Source organism: Sander vitreus, chromosome 11 (genome assembly GCF_031162955.1).
Source record: "Sander vitreus isolate 19-12246 chromosome 11, sanVit1, whole genome shotgun sequence".
NCBI classification, from domain to species: Eukaryota; Metazoa; Chordata; class Actinopteri; order Perciformes; family Percidae; genus Sander; species Sander vitreus.
In genome coordinates, this window is record NC_135865.1 from 2,142,501 (window position 1) to 2,160,042 (window position 17,542).

The window sequence follows — 17,542 nt, forward strand, 5'->3', positions numbered from 1 at the left end:
GGGCGTGGAGGGATGACACCAAAAACCAAAATCACATTTTTTTAGTTGGATATTGGATGTGAAAAGAAGGAAATGGTTCTTGCACTTTAGATGTGTGTGAATTTCCCACACTTATATAGTTCTATTTTATAGTGATCCATTATCTGTTAAAAAAATGTTCTATGTTCTGTGCAAAATGTTCTATTAAAGAAAAGATAGAAAATAAGTATTTGTGTGTGCTGTAAAGAGGTTAGAAAAAATGAAATCGGAATCGGCTAAAATCGGTATCGGCTGGCCTAACTCAAAGAAAATCGGAATCGGCCTAGAAAATTGTAATCGGTGCATCTCTAATTGTAATTCCTTACTATCGGGATGCTCAAATAAAACCCTTAAGACTCTCCAGCTGATCCAGAATGCTGCAGCGCATGTCCTGACAAGAACTAAGAAAAGAGATCATATTTCTCCTGTATTAGCTTCTCTGCATCGGCTTCCTGTAAAATCCAGGATTGAATTTAAAATCCTTCTCCAGACCTACAAATCTCTAAATGGTCAAGCACCATCATATCTTGAAGAGCTCATAGTACCTTATTGCTCCACTAGAGCACTACGCTCCCAGAATGCAGAGTTGCTTGTGGTTCCTAGAGTCTCTAAAAGTAGAATGGGAGCCAGAGCCTTCAGCTATCAGGCTCCTCTCCTGTGGAACCAGCTCCCAGTCTGGGTCCGGGGGGCAGACACCGTCACCACATTTAAGAGTAAACTCTTCGAAAAAGCTTATAGTTAGGGAGTGAGGAGTTGCAGCATTCGCCTAGACCGGGGGAGGGTGTATAGCAACAGACACGGAACCCCTTCTCTTCTCTGCATAGTCGTTAGACTCATCTACAATATAATCAATGATATAATCAAAGTAGAGGGAGGCAGGCCGGTACAGCCCGGCAGTCCGGCAGGGGAGAGTTCTAGCCCGACCAGGCTCCTCTCCTTAACCTGTTTCTCTTAATTATGCTGTTATAGTTTTAGACTGCCCGGGGGACTTCCTTTGACACACTGAGCTTCTCTCTCCTCTCTCTTTCCATCTGTGTGCTTCCATGTTCCAGAAATGCTTGTTATTAACCTAGCTCTGGGGAGCTTATTCCCCAGAATCTATAGGTTTTCTTTTCGCCCAGCATGTTTCCTTGGATTGGGGTGGCCCCTAAATCATGATTGCAGCCAGTCGCCGTGGTCCTGCTGCACGCCCTGCTATGCCCTGTTACACCCTGCTACGCTCTGCAGTGCCCTGCTACGTCCTACTACGTCCTGCTACGCCTTGCAGTGCTCTGCTACGTCCTGTGACACCCTACAGTGCCCTGCTATGCCATGAACTACTACAACTACTCTTTCTAGTCACTGATCCATTATCTTTTTTTTTGTTGTGACTATTATTGCCACTGTTCATCACACCCCCAACCGGCACTGTCAGTCACCGACTACCAAGAGCCTGGGTCTGTCCGAGGTTTCTTCCTGAGAGGGAGTCTTTCCTCGTCACTGTCGCACTGAATGCTTGCTCTTGGGGGAATTACTGGAATTGTTGGGTCTTTGTAAATTATAGAGTGTGGTCTAGACCTACTCTGTGTGTCTTGAGATAACTCTTGTTATGAATTGATACTATTAATAAAATTGAATTGAAATTGAATTGAACTGAACACACACTGTGAACACTGTGAGGTGAAAGACCGGCTGAGTCATTGAAAGCCATATAAATATAAAACCCCTTGAAAATGTTCAGGGTTTCCCATAGGATTGTGTGAGACTGTGTTGGGTAGGGTTGTGCCGATGGACGATGATGGCTGGCCGACATCACGATGGAGAGCCACCATTGTGATGCCACGCCCCCACACTGTCAGACACACGCTTATCCTAGTCGCGGGCGCTGGACGGGAAATTGACAAGCGCGCCAGTCTTAAACTAGCAAAGACACTTGCGTAAGGCTTTGAGCTGTGCTGCGCAGGGTGCAAGATATGGCCCCTTAAGTGGAAGTTACTTTTTTTCCCCCCTTTACGTGCATCATATTTGTGAAAAAGACCATTGCTTTGAGCAGACTGGATTGGCTGTAGTGATACATTCTCTCTCTCTCTCTCTCTCTCCCAGGTAGAGCTCGCTCTACCTGCTAGTAACGTTGTACACAGCGGTCTCGAGCGAGAGAGAAAAAAGCGTCAACATGGAAGGCTATCACACTTTCCTTTCTCCCCTCATTGGACTAAGTTTGTCGACACTACTGTGTATCAATAAGTTGATTTCTGATTTCCTGTAGGTACGGGACGATGTTATGCAGGATTTATGAATGTACATTTATGTGTGAGCTAATATTGTGCATCTGTTCATGTGCGCTACAAGAGTTATGTTTCTGTTTATTGAATGCGTTATTCAGTGGAAACATAACGGACAATGTAGTTTAGTCTCAGTAATGATGGTATATTAGGTTATTACTGTCGCTCTGTTGAAGGCAAACATCCCACTGTACCGTCATTACGCAGATCACGGACATCTGATTGACTTTACTGCACCGTAGTTAAGTGAAAGTAGGTCAAATTGTAAAAAAAACTGCCCCTACCAGCAGGGCAGCATAGCCATGTAATACTGTCTATTTACAGAGGGCATTTAAATGTATGTCTGATCGTTTCTATGTTAACTGTTAGCCCATAGTAGTAGAAAAAAATATTTATGTAAAGAGATATAGTAAAATAAAAAGTGCTTACCCCCAATATTTGTAAACTTATTTAAATGAAATCATTTGTTTACTTTTTACTTTACTGGCTGCTTGTATTTCCTGGCCCCGCGTAACGTTTTACCTTTAATGTTCTTATGAGAACAATATTTTGGCTATGAAACTGTGGCGAACACGTGAGCTGATGTAGCATCAGAGATGAACCCACCTGCTGTCTGACGGGGGCACCGGCAGGGCCTCAGGGGGAGGGATGTGGTTTTCCAGGACCGGTGGTTTTGGACAGACGGTCATCTTATCACACAACAGCTCCGAGTCGGAATCCGTGGTGAGGAGGCGAGGAATGTCAGAACCAGATGAGTCACAAAGATACTGGGGGGAAGACCGGGGTGAGGAGGAGAGGACAGAGATTGAAATAAGACTGATATATAAACTTTAGTGAGATTAAATTCTGACATGCAAATTCTTCGTCAACTTATAATCAACGTGGTGGGTACTCTGCTGCTATATCAATTGGCTAGCTATACATTCTTTCACTAACACCAAGCAACACAGCCTTCCTGTGCTGCATTTAAAAGGTAACTACCGTTCTTTTCAACCTGGACCCTATTTTGGATAGAGTCTGGTGGGTTTAGTGCTAGCAACTTCAGAGCTGTTTCTGGTTAAACAGAAAGGTCTTAAACAGGTGTTAAAGGTCTATCTCTGTAGGGATCCTTTCCATAATGATGTCAGACACTTAGAATATTAATCTGAGCCTGTCAGCGGCAAAATAAAGCACTTCTAGTGGACTAAATTGAGGATGCACATTTGCCCCATAGGGAGGTCGTCGGTTCAATCCCCAGACCGACGGGATAAAATCTGGGTGGGGAAAGTGAAAGAGCAGCGCTTGTCCCTCCCTCATTACCACCACTGAGGTGCCCTTGAGCAAGGCCCTAAACCTCCAACCACTGCTCAGTGGCCAGCAGATCAGACTGTGGTTGTACTGGGCAGCTTCCAGGTATGAATGTATAACTGTGTGAATGTGATCAGGGCAAAAGAGAGGCTGCCTCTCAGTGAACCTTCCCTGAATAAATAAAGGTTAAATTAAAAAATTAAAAATTGCAGCCCGGTCTGTGGCTGCCGGTTAAAGCGGTCACGCTTAATACTGGACCAATGTCAAATATTATTGTTCCCATCAGTCAATTACACACAAAAACATAGGAAAATAGGGTTGAAAAAAACAGTAGTTACCCTTTAATTCAATTGGCCAAATATATGACAATAATGTTCTCAAAACAACTATTTTGACTTCACATATCAGAAATCTTAACAAACTAGATGTGCCACAGAGCCAAAGCTGTGGCTTCATACCTGGAAGTGTGGCGGCAGCTGGTTGGAGGGGTAAAACGTCGCCTTAACAGTCTTGAAGAACCAAAAGGAGCTGCAGATTATGACTAGCAACAACAAGAAGCAGATCACCAAGAGCAGGAAGTAGCCAAAGATCTGCCACCACGGAATGGCACCTGTTGAAGTGTGACACGTACATAGATCACATCAAATTTGAGTAGAGTTGCATGTTGCTTCTGTTATCACCTACATACACTCACACGGTTACATACAAACTTGAATGTGTAGCTTCTGTTACTTACATGTTAATGAACGCACAATTAGAAAGGCATCAGAAACAAATATATAGTTGTTTTTTTTAACAAAAAACACAAAGAAAAGTAAATTGACAGTACAGTAATCAATTCAATGTTACTGTAAAGAAACAAAAAACAATACTGTAAAAAATAATTGCAGCAAAATAGTGCACTAAATGTTTAGTAAAGGATGTGGTGGATGGTTTATGGATCCTGCCTTCTGTTAGGGTCTGGCCTCCTACTCTTCTCTCTTCCTCTCGCTCTGACTGCCTCCATGTTTGCAAAGTGTTTAGCATTTTGAAGAGAAGTGTTTTCACGATCGGCAAAAGCTATAAATGTCAGCGCTCAGCTTTAATCGGCGATGTTAAAAACAGACAAATCCAGAAATCAGCTGCAGCTGAGTCAGAACGCTGCAGCTCCTGTTGGTTTATAAAGCACTGAATGGTTGATTTCTAATCTGCTGCTACACTATGAACCACCCAGACGTGTCAGGTTGGTCAGTAGGATTGGCATCGAGAATCGATGAGAACCGGACTCGAAAGGAAGAATCGGAATTGGAATCAGAATTGTTAAAATCCAAACAATGCCCAACCCTATTGGTCAGGTCTGCTTTCTGTCCCCAGAGTCAGAACTAAACAGAGAAGCAGCTTTCAGTTTATATGCACCATATACTGTATCTGGACCAAACTCCTAGAAAACTGCAGGTCCGCTGCAACTCTCAGTTCTTTTAAATCACTCAAGACTTTTTCTTTTTGATGCTGCCTTTTTTTCAGATTCTTTTTTTATAGGACAGCTGAAGACATGGAAAGGGAGATAGAGGGGGAATGACATGCAGCAAAGGGCCACAGGTCGGAGTCAAACCTGCGGCCGCTGCGTCGAGGAGTAAACCTCTATATTTGGGCGGGCGCTCCACCAGGTGAGCTACCCAGGTGCCCTGATGCTGCCTTTTTAAAGTTATTGTTCATTTCTTACACTGTACTGTAACTTGTATTTCATACGTCTTATTTTATTTGAGCTGTTTTTATATTCTCTTTAACGATTGTTTTTAATTGTGTTTAACTGCTCTATTTTGTTTTATATGAATCACTTTGACTTGCCTTGCTGCTGAAATGCTATACAAATAAAGCTGACTTGCCTTGCTTTCATACAATATTCTCAGAGGGCAGCAAAAAGTGTTACCTTCGGTCTGCATGCAGTGGGGTGAGGTGAAGCTGCTCTTCTTGTTGAAGAAGTCGTAGCGTGACTGGACCCTCACACAGTACCAGGTCCAGGCCTTCAGGTCCGACAGAGTCACCACGGTGGCCTTGCTAGCCAACATCTGGGTTTCTACGGCCTGAAGGAGAGGTGAGACCTTTAGGAAGGCTACTTCATTTCATTTATTCATGAGCCAGCATACTACAGTTAAACCCAAAGTTTGAAAAGAAATCTTTCAGCACAGATGTCATTCAACCACATCATTATTATATATGTTTCATTATATCATTAGTATTAACTAACTGATGAATGATGATCATTTCTACCCCAGTATTAAATTAGTATTTTTTTAATGTTCATTGTAGTAAATCACCCACTTCTATGCATGTCTGTTTACCCCTGAATACCATTTGAAAAGGCTATAATAACAGTCAGATCAGATCAGAGTCACTTCATAGCTGTCGTGCATTAGTGTGACCACAAATGTCTGGGCAGACATATCTTTTGACATTGATGGTGGTTTACAGAGATGAATGCTCTGTATGTAAATAGGACTTTGGTTTTCTCCTTTATCCTCATTCAAATATGGGCGATTATGTTAAGCAAATGACAGCCAGCAAGCGGGAGAACAAATACGATAAACAGCGGTGGCTCAAAGGTCTGCGGTCAAAGATGGTGTTGTATCACAGTGTGCCAGGACATGATGAAGCAAGGTGTGTGTTGATGTCCTTTACCGTCACTGGCCTACATTTTCAGTATTGCTACAATAACACTGACTTAACAATAAGCTGGAATGGAAGTTTCTCAAACAAATAGCTTTATGGCTGGTTCCTCAAAACACCAGTCAACTCTCACAGGAGATGTGCAGGCCAGGCCAGAGGAACTGAGAATCTGAGCTGGTGGAAATTTGGTGTCTCTCATTATATCATATAAAAAACAAAAAACATTGCAATATTTTTCTTTTCTGCAGGTATAGCACATACCGAAGTATTTCCAATCCATCAAAATGTTGCTGAAATATTTTGTTCCGATGCTTTCATGGACTCTCTATGGGCTTCTCCCTTGACTGTATGTCTCCACATCCCTCTGATTGCCTGCAAGCTTCTCCTGTACTATACGGTAATTTGTCTGCTATGCGACAGAAAGTCGCTTGGTTATGACACAATCGTTAGCCTATTTTTACAAAAACGTCTGCTACGGAGCCATAACGTGAGATAAAAAGTAATGGAGCCTTTTATACATTGTCGTGTTTCTTTAGAAATAAACAATGGACAAATAGAGTCTTTAAACACTTCACATGTAAAGTTATTTACTGTCAAAGTGACGCCAAAATGAAAGGCAGTCAATGGAATGCTAACAGGAGGTGATGGCTTGTTGGCCTTTCCCCTTTAGGAGGTACGCTTTCCAGATGATCGCTTACCCCCTTGGCGGATACACTAATTATATTCACTTTCGTTAAGATGGGGCATTTGTGCTGCATTCATGTGGTGTTGGAATAATCTGAAAAATAAGTTATTTTTAATTAAGGTAATTCCCAGGGCATGCCTTGCGGAGGTCTGAGTCTTGTTCTTATCTTTTACATCTTATCATTTTTATATATCACTCAATCACACCGACAAAGCACGGCAAACAGGACGAGTCTGGTGGGTTGCTGACATCACTGCAGACCCCTGACACACTGAGTAGCCGACAGTCTGCACTGGCCCGGTCGACAGCCGTGCCAGCAGGGAGAGAGGGTGTAGCACTGCTCCGGGAAGCGGGGAGCAGGATATGTCAGCCGAGAACCACTTTCACCCAGAGCCTTTCCAAGCCGACCTAGAGCCTAAGCGCTGCGGAGGAAATGCGCCCAGCCAGGCAGTACTGGGGAGAGAAGGGGATCCTCCCACACAGAGCGGCCGTGACCCGAGATACAGTATATCCCCCAGCTGTTGAGAAGTGTAAAAATATTTCCGGTTCATTATGAAACTGGGCCTGCCTTAGTCTCGCTCTGCCAGACCTTTCTCCACAGCACTGTAGAGGAGGGTCTGGATGGTCCACACAGCATTCCAGGATGGGAGGAAAACGTGCTAATCGTCTTGGGCAGCGCTGAGCACTGGACGCAGTGCCTCTGCAAAACAGCATCGGGAAGGAACTTGTTTTGGTGGAACGTGCAGAGACGGACTGGGACCAAAAATCGGCCCTGGCATTTTGGCCCAGACCGGCCCACCACATGAGATCACAAATACCACCCGTCCTTGCGCTCCCCTGAATATGTATACCAACTCCTACGCCTTAAAACTACTAACGCCATGTAATGAGTAAGCAAGAATCAGTGAGAGTTGACACATTAAATATTTCAAAAAAGTGTCATTTATTAATACAATAAAATGGTATACTCCTCATGAATCATAAAACAAGCTATATATATATTTATATATTATTTATTTTATATATTATTTTTTATAATTTCACGACTGACGAGGTCCTGTGCTTTAATTTGAAGAGGTCTATCATGAGTTTTTGTCTGCTAATGCAGATAGAAAAGCTACAATTCTGGTTCAAGTTTGCATTATGGGCAACGTTTATCTAGGCTACTTTAAGGACACAAATGCACAAGCACAAGGTTTGATGAACCTAAGGTGGTGTTTTGCTTATTATTAAGATGTAGGCTACTTCGTTGAATGAAAGGTAAGCTAATATAGCCTTAATAATAAAATGGTGAGAACATCAGTCAAGACTCAGATTAGCCGAACTAATGCAATCATACAGTGTAGCATGCCTACTTTTTGTTATCAACAGTTTGTCCACCACTTGTTTATGGCTCAGTTTTATCAAGGGGCAAAGTGTTTTAAGGGGAGTTGTGCTTACCGCAGGTTGTACCCTTACTCCCTCATCTCTGTCCCTCTCCTCCTGAGTCTCCTCACTGTGCATGCCACTGCTGCTGACACCACCACCACTATCATCAGCCACGGGAGCACACCCGACACTGCATGCAGGCAGAAATCCCAAAGAGGGTGCTGTTTAAAGATATGATGTCCTCTTTATTGTCTTGGTTAACGTTATCCTCACCTAGCGCCACTTCACAGCTAGCTGCTTGGCTGTCTTTTCGCTTTTTTCTTTTATTTGAGCCGCTTTGGTTAACTTCGTTTCATTTCCGACTCGTCTTGCTTCGTCTCTCTATGTGTACTTCCCATAGACAGTAAACAAAACTGACACAGCGACCCCAAAGACTCTGGACCATGCTCTGGACGGAGACCAGTCGGTACTTCCCAGTCCTCCTGTCACTATGTGTTTATCTTTCGCGCCGTGCACCGTTACGGACAAGTCCATTTCATTGTTAAAGTAGGGGGTGAATGTGTAGGTACAGCTAACCATGAACTGGACATTTTAACTAACTACTATTATGCTAACTAAGTGTTTTGGGCCAGCCCAGTTTCAATTGAAAAAACAATGGGCCGCTGACCAAAAAGTATTGGCGTCGGCGGTCAGCTCAAAAAGCACGTCGGCCCACCGGGGAAAGTGCCCGATATGCCAGATGGCCAGTCTGCCCTTGGGAACGTGTACGTTCAAAAGTTGTTTTAGTCGTGCAACAGACTAGCTAGCTGTCTGGATTTACCTTGCAGAGATCCGAGGAGCAGTTAACCATAGTCCTCACAAATCCACCACAGTTTAAAATTACAACATAAAAAAGCAGAATCGGGCCGAAAATGAAGACATCCAGTGGAATTTTCGGCAGCAACGGAACAATCCCGAAGTGGAACCTCATGGATATAGACAAATAAATAATGAATGGATTAGTGCTTGATCCCTGGCCTTCTAGCCAATAATAACTTCTCATCCCATAAAATGGATACAGAAAACAGGTAGCTAGCGAGGGTGATATGGGTTGAGGTGTGTGTTTGGGACATATCCAAAGAATGTAGTTGTTGTAGTTAATGTAGTCTGATTCATTGGTTTCTGCCATATCTTCCGCCTCCTGACGCAGGTGAGGGAGGTGTGGGTGGAGTCCTCCAGTTTTCTACAGCTCCACTCCCTAAGATTCTCCAGAAACTTGGTAACCAACACCCACTTTTTTATGATGCAGTCTAATACCTCTAGAAATGATCCGACGCCCATTTATCGTGTTTCACTCAGCAAGACGTCTCGTTACAGACGCCTCTCAGGCATTTAAAAACAATCTGGACTTAAATATTAAGGATTTTGGGTCATAGGATGTTACCTAAGGCAGAACTAGATAGAATTTACAGTTATCATTTAAAACATACATTATTTCTAAATGCCCAGTAAAATCTTGTTCACATGACTAGAATGTAAAAAAAATAACACAAAAGCTACATGACATGAGGGCATACTGTGTTAACCTCACGCAAGAACAAGAGGGGGAAAAGAGAAGTGTTTCAACTGAGAAACTGGTTTGTGTTTTTAAATAATATACTGTGTATTAATCTCTCTGGAGCACTTGCAATATTAAAGCACATGTGCATGTGAAGGTTTCTAATTGCTGTTTTTTCCTTTTGTGTATGCTTGGCCTTTATTCAGATCATTTGACATACTCCTTAGCTCTGGGTTATTTCAGAACACACTGTAGTAACCTGCGTCTTCCTCGTCAAACCAGTTTGCAGACAGACCTGCAGGCTGCTCTTTTACAAACAGCTGGGCGGAAATCCTGGAACCAGAAAAGAACTCATGTACTCTCTCATGTGAGATTCACCCGCCTTGTAGCACAGACAGGAATCTCTTCTGCCAGGCATATAGGACACAAGTAAAAACCAATAAAGCAACACGCCCTGCTGAACATACGGAAGAGAAACACAGGAAGCAGGTGCTCTGTTAACAGGGCTGATTGTGAGCGTATGACTTGATTATGTGGCTGCTGCAGTCTCAGGGGTTTCAGCAGGTCTGGAGTGTAAACAGGAGAAACTGTTGGGTATTTTCCCGTTATAACATGTCTGTGTGGATCTCTCCACACTAGTTATTGAACAAAGAATCTGTATCTGAGAGTTATCACATAACATAAAGGCTACAGGGGAATTGATGTAAATTATGTAAAAATCTGTGACAATGCTGATGTATATTCTTCATGTAGTAGAAAAGGCCGCTTTCAGACTGCAGGGGAAAAAAAGGTTGTCCTAAGTCAGATACAGGTCTGATTTTTCAGAGCCTTACAGCCAAGTTTAAAGAAGCTAAAGACTCAAACCACAACAAAGCCGTCATGGATGGGATCACCTGCCTGTTTGACTGCGAGTCTGACCCGGTTTTGGCTGATAATGCCCGGTTGTCAGCCGTTACAGCTGCTTGCTTCCACTGCACATCAACGCTGACTTCAGTGGCCTGCATGTTTACTTCAGTATGACAGCGTGCTGCGTGTGATGTCTTTGTTATTGTTCATTTGTGCATGTGTGTTCAGGACCGTATTGGCCACATATAAAAAATAATGTGAACTAGGGAAAGGCCGATTATCGGGCCGTTTTTTTGGCAGTTTGCCGATTATCTGTAGCGGCGTTTTATTTGCCTGATAACCGATAAATGTAATGAATTAAAAAGTGGTCTACTTTGGCTCGGCTACAGCTCTGTGTCTGTCCCTCTGCTCCGGTTTCACTCATCACTGAGTCTGACTTAATGTCCCCCCCACAACACTACCTGACTATCTCTTACTGGGTACTATGTTGAAATATTCTAATTTATTACATAATTGCTTAAATCATTTAAACAAAGTTTTGTTTGCAACATTTCAAAATCGGTCGATCCCTAATGTCAACAGCTAAACAAAAAAGAACTGGATCTGAGCAATGAATCCAAAATGAGCACTAAGGCTTTCAGTGTGAACGCAGTCAAAGTTAGTTCAAAGGAATATAGTAGGCATGGGCCTAGTGTTTGTCAGAGGGATGAGAGTTGAGTTTCCTACCTGTGTGTCTACAGAGCGTTCCCAGTAGAGGATGTGGTAGTACAGGTCTTCGATATGGTCCTTCATGGAGCTGTTGGTGCTGGTCAGAGGGTCAGAGATGATAATGTCCAGGCCACTTCCAGCAGGAGAAAGATCCACTCTGGATGGAGGACCCACAGCAGCTAGCAGGAGAGAGGAATGGATAGATGAGAGGTCGTTGGGGCCTTTTATTTTTGAAAGCTTCAATACCACAAACCTCGTATTCAATAATATAATTAAAAAAACAAGTTTTAAATTACGCTTACTCGTAAATTTAACTACAGGAATCTTGATTCACAATATCATCACATACTCAAGTATAGAAATGAAACTGATATTTGATTCATTTATTAGTTGATTCACGAAAATTGTATCAACTACTTTTTTTGATAATCAATCGATAGTCTTAGTCTTTTACATGCAAAAATGACGACCTTTCTATTCTCTCTCTCTCTGTTGTTGAAAACAGCTGAATGAGCATTTTAGAGATAGGCCTTTTTCTATTTAATCCATTTATTATAGGCTGTTTATTTATATTTATATTAGGGCTGTCAATCGATTAAATCTAATTAATTACATACTCTGTGATTAATTAATCGCATACATAATTAACGGTGCCTGAACCGATACTTTTTAACAAAGTAAAAAAAGAAAAGAAAAAAAAGGGTACTAAACAACAGTTGGCGACATTAAAGAACGGCTTGTTTATTGCTAAGGCCATATGGTCAAAATGAAATGATTTAATAATAATGTATAACAATAACTTATTTCACTAGTAAATTGCTGTTGAACGACAAAAACAACCACCAGATGGAAAAGGACATTTACAATAACTTCAAATGCACCACGAGGCTGTAGTTTACCAGTTTCATTGAACGCACCGTCTGTGTTGTTTCTCCGACGGCAGCTGCAGATTGTTACATCCCGGTGTTGAATCCTCTACAGTAAAACACAGTCACACTTTACACCGTTTAGCGTTAGCTGTCAGCATTTTAACCGTGTTTAATCCAGCTACTAGCTAGCGGTAGGCTAACGTTAGCTGCTGTTGAGTATAGTGTTAACTAGCTAGCGGTAGGCTAACGTTCGTTGCTGTTGAGTATAGTGTTAACTAGCTAGCGGTAGGCTAACGTTAGCTGCTGTTGAGTATAGTGTTAACTAGCTAGCGGTAGGCTAACGTTAGCTGCTGTTGAGTATAGTGTTAACTAGCTAGCGGTAGGCTAACGTTAGCTGCTGTTGAGTATAGTGTTAACTAGTGTGACATGCAGCGGCGTTTGTGTTTTCTGTAACGTCTGTTTCAGAGCAGCAGAAAGAAGAGCAGACATATCAGTGGCACCAGATTTTCGTCTGTACGCAAACGTCAATATGGAATGGATTAATCTGCGTTAATTTTTTTAACGCGTTATTTTTTCTCAGATTAATTAATCAAAATTAACGCATTATTCTGACAGCCCTAATTTTTATATATATATATATATATATATATATATATATATATATATATATAAATATATGTGTGTGTGCGTGTTGCAGCTGTGTATTTTCAAACAGGAAAGTAAACCTTGTCTTTGCATTTTATTTTGATCACAATCTGTTTAAATTAAAGTGCATGTGACATCTCAAACAGTATGTGATCTACTTACAACTGCACATTTAGCCTTCTTTTTAGAAACTACTAAGTTATATATTGTGTATCACCATTCAGCAGAAAAATACAGAGATATCATTTTTGGTCCATATCGCCCTGCCCTACCACAAGACCAAACTAAATACTTGCAGCGAATCTGCTGCGATAATGGGATGATGCTTAAAACATTTAATGTGATTACAGCAGGGACATCAGCGAAGCAGTTTGCATTGATCTATAAATGATTGTGTGGTTCTTCCAGTATGTGTTATCGTGTGTAATAAACCCTCTCCTTCACCATCTGAAGGCAGCAGGACAAATATGTTGTGAAATCTGCAGCCTCTGATTGGAGAAGTGCTGCCGCAGAGCCATTACACACAGCCGTCTACTGTGTTAACCTGGGTAAAAACATGGCAACCAGGCTGCTACAGAATAACCACACACACACACACACACACACACACACACACACACACCTCAACACACATCAGATTGTCTCCCGGCTACTCTTAATGTCAGGGTCGTGGGTTCGAGCCCCAAGTTGGGGTAGCTTGTGGTACTAGGTAGAGTGGTCGCCCCCTGATCACAAGGTTGGCGGTTCAATCCCACACAGCTGGCCACTGTTCCTGATACTTAGGATGGGTTGAAACACAGTAACAGAATTTGACTACACTCCTGTGTGTATGTGACGATTAAGAATAACGTTTTGTTTATTATATATTTTTATAACTTGGTTTTCCGTTGGCATCCTTTCCAACGTTTCTGGCAAAGGTGTTTTCATGTTTCATTCAGTTGTGTTCACGTCGCTCTGCGCCACCTAGACAAGAATCTAAGTTTCTGGTGAAGCGCTTCACCGTTTAAGTCACTCTTGTCATGCTTCACTGTGATTGGCTTAGTTGTTTTTACAGCTATGTGACCAACAAGAGAATAAATGAATCAACACACTCCCTGATCTATATTCCACCTCACCCATGTAGCCTGCTGCACCTGAGCCAAAATAGCAGGTGAGTTTGGAGACGCCCACACAGTCCGTTCGCCCAAATCTTTACTATCACCTTTCATCTGATCTCAGCTAGTCATTGTTTGGGTTGCTGCATAGTACACATTGAGACCTAATTATATACAAGAAATAATTCAGTTTGAGAAGCATTAACAAATCAATCAGTGAGCAGTATGAGGACCTGCTATTCCAGCCTGTGTGGGGAATTGTAAGCTTAGTGACGCTGTGTTTACAGAAACCACGTTGGAGATGTTATCTTATGCTTCTCACGTAATCTTGACTCAACTCAACGCTGTGGTTTTCATAGTTCAGAGCTGCAAAACACATGCAAAGGTTTCTTTTTCAAAGAATGTCGCTCACAGCTACCTTGTGGTTGTACACTCTTTTGTTCAGTTGCCCTTTTGTTCAGTGCATTTGTCTTGTTTTGGATGGTTTGTGTCACCAAGGATGACATGCTGCCATAGGATTGTGTATGAAATATCTTTCCTGGAAACTGTGAAGTATCTGCCTGACAACATTTAGAGGGACTGATTCTCTCCCTCATCCCACTCCCCTGGGCTCCCTCCACTCGTCTTCATCTCATCCCTCTCTCTTACCATCTTTATCAGGGCAGAAATCCTTCGTCACCCAGTCGGAGACACGCCCGTTCACACTGGCTTGTACACGAAGCACGTAAATGCCCAGGTAGTACAGGTTGAACTTTGTAAGGTCACATGACCTATGTGACGTCTTCTCACATGCCGTTTCCCACACTGGACTCTTTCTCTTAGACTTTAGCTCGAACTTCCTGAAAGGACGAGAAACAAAACAAAATGTAGGGCATTAATCATCGTAACAGAAAATCCATCTTTAAATAGACATCCTTTATTTAAAAAAAATAAAGTTCCTGTAGTTGGTTTGGATTACATTTTGACTCCTTACAAACCACATCTCACAAGTTTGTCACCACAAAGGTGCTGCTCAGCCTCAGTGTCGCTGGTTTCTCTTTCTCATGTATGATCATGTGTCTGTAAAAGTGAGACTTACGCCACATATTGTGTGGTGAAGTTGACAGCGTGTCCCTCTGCAAAACTCTGGTCCCAATCCCAGCTCAGGGTGTAGTTGGTGTTCAGGGTGATCAGGGTCAGGTTCTTCGGTGGGGCCAGCTCTGCTGCGACTGAAACAAGCAAGGGTTAGATCCAGCATGACCACTCAGCCTATGCTGCAGATGTTGTTACAACAATATGGACCGATTCAATCAGGGTCCAAAATTGGCACCATTAACCAGCCAAATGCCAAAGTGACTAGTAGATCTGCTTCACTCATCAGCCAAAAAACAATGGCTATCTATTGAGTGGCTGGTAAAATCTGAACATTCACGGGACTTTGCTTCCAAAAATCTCCAAAATTATACCGTAAAATTGTCTGATTTTCAGTATGACAGTATTAAGTGATGCCCTGTACTCAAATATGTCATTGCCTGGAATTATGGAGCAAAGTCCTTTTATAGCACCTTAAGTTTCAGATATGACATCATTTTACCCTAGAAATGTGGGACTTTTACTTCCTAAAATCTCCAAATTGATACGGTTTAACTGCTTGATTTTAAATATGGGTGTAGTCAGAGGTGTCCCCTGAAATAAATCATTGTCTGGAATTATTCATTGTTAATATTGTATTCTTGTAAACTCAAACAATACATTCCTATCACAATTTACTCATTTGTTTTGTATAAAGGACAGACACAGGTTACATCAGTGGCGCAACTACCCAGTGTCAGAGGGGTATGCAGTGACAATTTCGGCGCCCCCCCCCCCAAAAAAAAACATCATCATGTATGGCCTTTAAATAATATTTTAAAGTATATCAGCGACATTAATGGTTGCACGGTTGTGACACAGATGATTAGGTTGCCAATTGGCCTCAACCAAATTGTGACAATTGGCAACCTAATCATCACCCCGGGTTGATGTGATTTGAGTGGTGAGTGGCTTTCCATCTCTGTCTGCACTATTTCTTCCCCCAAAAAGGACACAGTGAATAGGTTGGTCAACAGAACTTCAAACCATACTGGACGTTTAGTTTTGTGTGGTCTAATAGAAGTCCTACGTGATGTCATCACTGGTCTCATCTCTACCTGATGTCATCACTGGTCTCATCTCTACCTGATGTCATCACTGGTCTCATCTCTACCTGATGTCATCACTGGCCTCATCTCTACGTGATGTCATCACTGGCCTCATCTCTACGTGATGTCATCGCTGACCTCATGTCTGTCTCATTCACTCCTTGCCTGTGTTCTTCTCTACTAAGGCATATTGTCAAACAAATATTATGTAATAGATTTTTCATTAGTTTTTCCATATCAATAATATTAAGAAATGAATCTGTTTGTATCAAGTGGCTCCCCCTACACAACTTACTACTCATAAGCTCGTACCTGCTCACTCAGCGCTCACAGCGCTCACCCCCCCCCCTCTTCTATGTCAACATTCTATGATGGAATCTTATGAAACAGGGCGCCTACTCTAGCCTGTTAGTCCTCTAAAATGTGATGTAATAACACTGAGGAAATGCAGAAATTATTTAGAAACCACTGCTTTGGCACCCCCCATGGTGCTGCGCCCCTATGCGCTGCATACCCACTTTTGGCGCCACCGGGTTACATATATTTTGCTTCTGGTGAATATAATCCATTACTAGTTTTTATATGTACGTCGTATTAACACCTTATTTTGAAAACCGGAAGTAATCCCATGTGTATCATCTCGCTAACTTCGCTACTTGATCTGGGCCGTTTGAATGCGGTATAAGAGCGCACTACAAGTTTAGTGTCGGCTGATTTGACCGCAGTCGTTAAGTGTTTAGCTAGTTTTATTTACAGTCTATGGTTTTTAGCGAGCGTTAGCTTGGGAGAAATTAAGATTTTCATTTCCCACAGACACCCACATACAGGATATTGCCTCACAACTAGCACCGAGAGGTAACCTTAGGTTAGCTAAAAACCAAACTCCAACTGTTAAGGATAACTAATTACCTTGGACGACGACTAGAATGAACAGGACACTGAAAGGCATCGTAACAGAGTCATTTCACAAAGTCCCCGATTGTTTGTCACCATAGCAGTCAGTGTATCTGTCTGTTGAACAATAAGACGACACTTCCCCAAAACCTGACAGTCTGGGAAGTTCCTTGTTTTTTTGGTAGCTTCCTGAAACGCCCCTTAAAAGGAACAGGGGCGATTCCAGGATTTTTAAAGTGTGTGTGTGTGTGTGTGTGTGTGTGTGTGTGTGTGTGTGTGTGTGTGTGCGCGCGTGTGTGCGTGCGTGCGTGTGTGCGTGTGTGTGTGTGTGTGTGGGGGGGGGTCTGATAAGGGGATCTTATCAGAATACAGCATAGAACATCGGCTTAGAAATATAGTAAATTATGGATAGGATAGAACAACACAATTCAATTTTGCTAAATAAAACACATCACATTTATTATTTGAGATACTGTTATAATATTGTCTGTCAAACACTTCATTTTCAACAATTTCAATTCAACA

The 17,542-nt window shown here is 42.2% G+C and overlaps 1 protein-coding gene across 3 annotated transcripts in view; it reads right to left on the reverse strand.

The window, feature by feature from the left end:
* Positions 1-17,203, reverse strand: part of LOC144525948 (interferon alpha/beta receptor 1a-like) — a 28,420-nt gene extending 11,217 nt beyond the window's left edge. The window contains exons 1-7 of one of the 3 annotated variants that reach the window (XM_078263022.1): positions 17,033-17,203; positions 15,043-15,172; positions 14,613-14,803; positions 11,375-11,535; positions 5,476-5,629; positions 4,025-4,176; positions 2,886-3,046 (exon numbers count right to left, since the gene is read on the reverse strand). In XM_078263022.1, the coding sequence (XP_078119148.1) occupies positions 2,886-3,046; positions 4,025-4,176; positions 5,476-5,629; positions 11,375-11,535; positions 14,613-14,803; positions 15,043-15,172; positions 17,033-17,072 (989 nt within the window). In that variant the 5' untranslated portion in view covers positions 17,073-17,203. Of the gene's footprint in view, positions 1-2,885; positions 3,047-4,024; positions 4,177-5,475; positions 5,630-9,085; positions 9,489-11,374; positions 11,536-14,612; positions 14,804-15,042; positions 15,173-17,032 lie in introns of those variants that run through there. The other 2 variants (XM_078263021.1, XM_078263023.1) reach the window with 2 other exon arrangements.
* Between the last annotated feature and the right edge of the window lie 339 nt (positions 17,204-17,542).